Genomic DNA, 6,191 nt, shown 5'->3' on the forward strand with positions numbered 1-6,191 from the left:
TCCAAAAAAGCATTGGGCTCTGGTGTTACTTCTGGCATCTCCCTGATCGCTATTGGTTCTTGCCTTTCCATGTGGAGTGCCATGCGTTCCCTGGAAATTCTCATTTGGTTGGAGAGGAAAGAGGAAAGGAGCCGATTGGCCGCAATGTTATGCAGTCATCTGCTCGGCCTCCGATAGCCCAGAACAAAGCTGACTTCTGTTCTCTAAGCGTAGGGTTCAGTTACTGTGCAAAACACCCAAGAATTAGGGCAAGTGAGTGAAATCTGTCTCCAGTCTGTGTGTGTAAGAGTGAAAGGGAATTGGGTATTCCCTGTGTGGGAGGGCAGCTCAGTGCAAACTCATTGGCACGTGATAGATCGAGAAAAAGCTTTAGTTCAGTGGGAATACTTTGTTTTTGTTTGCTGATCAGTGCATGCTGTTGCTTTCTCATATCCTTCTGTTTTTCTTATTCTGGCTTCGTGTTTAAACCAAAAACAAGTATAACTGTCCTACCCTTCCATTGATGTTCCCTGCTCACATCACTAAGCTGAGAATGCTGTACAAGACCGAATTTTTTTCCGACTTCTAGAACATGAAGCTCGGGGCTCAGATGAACGCAGATGGTGGCAGTAGTCCAATGGTGAAGCCAAAAGGTGACAAGCAAGTGGAATACTTAGACCTGGACTTGGACCCTGGAAAATCAACACCGCCACGGAAGGTATGCCGAGACGCAGAGCACTGCCTGGCAGAGTTTACTTACTGCTCTTTGGAGCCTTTTGCATGTGATTATTAGGGCTGAAAAACTCCTACCATTATCCAGAGCACAGTAAATACAAATTTCTGCCAAAATCAAGGATTTTGACGACTGAGGTGGGTTTTAGTACCTCACAATGCGGTTAGGATATCAGAAACCCTCTCCATTACAAAGTCCACTTTTGGTTCTTCATGAAGGTAATAAAGTCAAAGATGTCCGCTATGAAGGCGGGTCTATCATATATTACTAAAAAACAGCACAGGTTGAACTTGGCCGAAGTCATATATTCTATATACAAGTAATAATAATGACAGAACTCAAGCAAGTCAATGAAAGTGTGTTCTTGCTTTTATTTCCACGTCCTGCAGAAGAAAAGCAACGGGACGGGCAGCACGGCCTCAGACGAGCGCGTGGATTATGTGGTGGTCGACCAGCAGAGAACACAAGCACTGAAAAACACGCGGGAGGCCTGGAATGACGGCAGGCAATCTACAGAGTCCGAAACGCCTTCGAAAGGCACCAAGTGAGCCCACGTGACGCCCGCCGCCCCCCCCCCCCCTTCGAGACCCCACAACCATCACGGCGGGATATTGACTAAACACTGACGCTGCCACAAAAAAAAAACAGCCCCTGTGAAAAAGAGGCTGAAAGCAACACTAATAATTGAAGTCCTGTCAGTGAGAGACTAAGAAAAAGGAAAATAAATACAAATGAATTTCAGCATTTTGTTTACAATGCCGGCTGTCTGAACCCAGTGCCCTTCTTCAGCATTTTAAACGCAACACATTTCAGCTGAGCCCTCTGTATGGCACGTTATGACATGTAGGGGAAATCTACCTGCTTAGTCTGTCTGGAGCCTGAGAATACATGGATACAGCTGGACAGTCTTGGACCAGTGAACACTTTATTGCATTTCTTCTCTTGTTATTTTTGTTGATTCCCCCTCTAATCACACAGTCCCATCAGCTCAATAAAATGTTCTTTGTTTTCTTAAGATCATAGCTTTCACATACAAATACACTCACAGGCACACCGTATCTTTTCACATTTGTTGTGGAACGTTTTTTCACTTTCTTTAGTCACAATCTCTTGTGTAAGGGTCATATTCAAATTTAAAAAAGTCAACAAAATAGACCATTTTCCGTTTCTGATAAACTCTCGCCCACCAAGTTATATCTGGTTTTAAATTATTTTAACCATGTAACTCCATTAGGTCGCTTCCAGATGTTTGTTTTAAATTTCCAGGGGTTTTTCTGTATCTTATAAATCTGCAGTTTGGCTTGAAAACTGAAAACTGAAAAAAAAAAGAAAAAAAAAAAACTTGTTCTTTAGCATTATGTTACATTTGCTAAGACATAAATGCAAGTACATTAGTCTGTGTAAAAAGTGTTATGTATATTCATTAAAGTGTCCTTCGCGTGTATTGAATATCTACTGTGTGAACGCTAAAGTGCGGATTCTGCGGGATAGAGTCCTGCACCTACTGAGGTGGTCATGTCAGCTTTATGATATGAAAATAGTGGAATTGATAACTGTGACAGCTTTTTAATGGGAAGTTTGCAAGCTTTCTGTTAGTTATGCAAGGTAACAAACTCTCTAAAGGAAAAAAAAAAAGAAATCAGGTACTCATAAATACTAATACAGCTATCCATTTATAATTTATTTTTTAATAAAAGTAGTCAGGTGTTCATCTTGTAAAAGTAGTGGTCCTGCTGTCCACTCACTACTGATAAATTTAAAGTTTTGTGATGATCTGTAAACTGTTTAATAATACTTAAGAAAACAAATTTGCTGTTAAAGATGCCTTTTTTGACTAGTGCCAGTTTTTATTTGTGCATCAGGAATTTGTTTTATTCTTCATTCCTTTAACTAGATAGCTTGTTCAACATTAACGTCTCTTTTATTAGATTGTTGTAATTTATTGTTTTTTTTTTTTATTGCTTTCCACATTTTCTTTTTCTTGGGACTGCCTTATGTAGATGACTTGATATTCTGCTGTAAATAAGACAAAATATTTGACCTTATGCCTAAACTCTTAAAGTACTTATGAATCTTACTGTTTGTAAATGTACTAGCTTTACTAACCTCTCCGTACTTAAATGTAGAAGACACAAAGCATATGTTCTGCTTTGTCCAGATACTCTTAGCTCACCTGTACATATTTGCTTTCCTATTCCAGCATGTACCCGTACAAAAGGTGTGCCTACGCTGACCTGACGTTTTATGTCCCGATGACTTAATTTCCCTCCTCTTCTGCAGAAGTTACTTGTTACATGACAAACTAAATCTTGAGGCTTTGTATCTTTTTTTAAAAAATCAATCAAAAGACAAATGTACATTTTAAAGTGAACTAAATAAACCAGACCGGTATGCATTATAAACGTCACAGAGACCAATTAATTTATTTTATGTAGGATGTATTTGAATGTATCATCCTTTTTCATTCATGTTTCAGTTGCATGCTCTAGGTAATGAACCCTAAAGGGATTCTGGGATCCTCAAGAAGATGGCTTAGGGCTGAGACATTAATATGAAGTTGGAAATAAAGAGAGGGCTTATTCACGCTGATGCCAGTCTAAACAGCACTTTGAAAAGGATCCAAACCTCCCAAACAGGTAATTTAAGGTGGCAAAAAACCTCTTAAGAATCCATAGTTGAGACTTAGTGCTCACCAAAATCAGGCTTGCACTAACACACCTGAGCTTTGTTTTCCCTTCATGCCCAGTAAACGAATCAAGGCAACAAACCGTGTTTTTTATTTGGACCAGTCTTAAAGAATGGTGGAATTCCCACCCAAAGCAAAGGCAAGAGTCTTTTTTTTATGGCTGAGATAAACCCAATTGATGCCAAAGTGGAAACCGATCAGGTTCAGTTCACCCTTAAGGATCTAAAATAAAAATACATTTAGTTTAAAACTCTACTGTGCGATTCTTCTCCTGTCTATAAATTCAGTAGCGATAACCATCCCTCATTGCTACATCAGAACTAAAACTTTTGTCTTCCCTCTGATATGATTTGCATTAATGGGAGTGATTGCCAGAGTAGAACGACAGAAAAGCATCTCTCAGACGATGTAGACCAGAGCAGTCTGTACTGACTGTCACTATTCGTTGACAGTTAGTCCTGGCAATGATGTTTGTAATTTGCAAGGCTGATGTGCTTATATATTCATAAAGCAGTCATTGAAAGTGCATATTTATGTAACAAAGCCCTATTTAGTTTCACGTTTTGATAGATTTCAATTAAAATAATATCTTAATAAAAGCCTAATTATTTAACTCCATTACTCCAGTTGTAGAAATAAATAATTTTTTGACAAGTTTATATTAGCAAAGTGCTGAACAGAACAGTTAAAAACACTTATTCCAGTGTGGTAGATTATAGTAATACCAGTTCCTCTTAAATCTCATGAAGTCAGCAACTACGGAACTTTTTTCTGCCATTTGTTCTTGTTTTGCCAAACTGCATATCGTTTTTGTAGGCAATGGATTTTTTTGGTAATTTTTATTTCCAATTTAATAGCTGATGGTTTAACCTCTTAAGCTTTTGGTGCCCTTAAAACGTGTATTTCGGTTTAATATCAAGTGTTAGCCGTGTGTTTTATATCACGTGTAAGTGGAAACTCTGCTTTCTAATGGTGTCAAGCATTCTCCCACCCCCTCTCCACAGTGGAAACGAGAGGTAGGCCCTCATTCTGATGGGAAGAGAGGGTTGGGCTTGTGAATCTTACTTCTTACATCAATGTTTTGTTTTTTGTGAAGAAGATTGTAGTTATTGTGCACCATCATGGATTTAAGGTGATGTTCTCTCCATCCTTTTTTAAAACGCTTATATTCACATATAACATGGTATTCTGACATTTGGGAAGAGGTGAGTAAGGCAGAGAGAAGCAGGATTGCTAATTAATTCTGACAAACCCCCAACAATGCTGTGGTCCTCGAGAGTGAAAGCATAAAACACGCTAAGGGAGATAGGGCAATGGCTTCCATAAATAAAGGACTGTAAATGGTTTCACACTCAAATTACAGTGAGGGGAAAAAAGTATTTGATCCCCTGCTGATTTTGTACGTTTGCCCACAGACAAAGAAATGATCAGTCTATAATTTTAATGGTAGTTGTATTTTAAGTGAGAGACAGAATAACAACAAAAAAATCCAGAAAAATGCATTTCAAAAAAGTTACAAATTGATTTGCATGTTAATGAGGGAAATAAGTATTTGATCCCCTATCAATCAGCAAGATTTCTGGCTCCCAGGTGTCTTTTATACAGGTAACGAGCTGAGATTAGGAGCACTCTCTTAAAGGGAGTGCTCCTAATCTCAGCTCGTTACCTGTATAAAAGACACCTGTCCACAGAAGCAATCAATCAATCAGATTCCAAACTCTCCACCATGGCCAAGACCAAAGAGCTGTCCAAGGATGTCAGGGACAAGATTGTAGACCTACACAAGGCTGGAATGGGCTACAAGACCATCGCCAAGCAGCTTGTTGAGAAGGTGACAACAGTTGGTGCGATTATTCGCAAATGGAAGAAACACAAAATAACTGTCAGTCTCCCTCAGTCTGGGGCTCCATGCAAGATCTCACCTCGTGGAGTTTCAATGATCATGAGAACGGTGAGGAATCAGCCCAGAACTACACGGGAGGATCTTGTTAATGATCTCAAGGCAGCTGGGACCATAGTCACCAAGAAAACAATTGGTAACACACTACGCCGTGAAGGACTGAAATCCTGCAGCACCCGCAAGGTCCCCTGCTCAAGAAAGCACATGTACAGGCCCGTCTGAAGTTTGCCAATGAACATCTGAATGATTCAGAGGAGAACTGGGTGAAAGTGTTGTGGTCAGATGAGACCAAAATCGAGCTCTTTGGCATCAACTCAACTCGCCGTGTTTGGAGGAGGAGGAATGACCCCAAGAACACCATCCCCACCGTCAAACATGGAGGTGGAAACATTATGCTTTGGGGGTGTTTTTCTGCTAAGGGGACAGGACAACTGCACCGCATCAAAGGGACGATGGACGGGGCCATGTACCGTCAAATCTTGGGTGAGAACCTCATTCCCTCAGCCAGGGCATTGAAAATGGGTCGTGGATGGGTATTCCAGCATGACAATGACCCAAAACACACAGCCAAGGCAACAAAGGAGTGGCTCAAGAAGAAGCACATTAAGGTCCTGGAGTGGTCTAGCCAGTCTCCAGACCTTAATCCCATAGAAAATCTGTGGAGGGAGCTGAAGGTTCGAGTTGCCAAACATCAGCCTCAAAACCTTAATGACTTGGAGAGGATCTGCAAAGAGGAGTGGGACAAAATCCCTCCTGAGATGTGTGCAAACCTGGTGGCCAACTACAAGAAACGTCTGACCTCTGTGATTGCCAACAAGGCTTTTGCCACCAAGTACTAAGTCGAAGGGGTGAAATACTTATTTCCCTCACTGTATAGGCCTAATTGTCAAATG

At 40.4% G+C, this 6,191-nt stretch overlaps 1 protein-coding gene across 5 annotated transcripts in view; it reads left to right on the top strand.

Annotated features, from left to right (window-relative positions):
• gab1 (GRB2-associated binding protein 1) overlaps window positions 1–3,119 on the top strand; it is an 80,281-nt gene extending 77,162 nt beyond the window's left edge. For all 5 annotated transcript variants that reach the window (XM_066718406.1, XM_066718409.1, XM_066718405.1 and 2 more), the window contains 2 exons: window positions 569–697; window positions 1,102–3,119. In XM_066718406.1, coding sequence (XP_066574503.1) covers window positions 569–697; window positions 1,102–1,260 — 288 coding nt within the window. In that variant the 3' untranslated portion in view covers window positions 1,261–3,119. The remainder of the gene's footprint in view (window positions 1–568; window positions 698–1,101) is intronic.
• Window positions 3,120–6,191: the final 3,072 nt, after the last annotated feature.

This window comes from Amia ocellicauda, chromosome 12 (genome assembly GCF_036373705.1).
Source record: "Amia ocellicauda isolate fAmiCal2 chromosome 12, fAmiCal2.hap1, whole genome shotgun sequence".
NCBI lineage: Eukaryota > Metazoa > Chordata > Actinopteri > Amiiformes > Amiidae > Amia > Amia ocellicauda.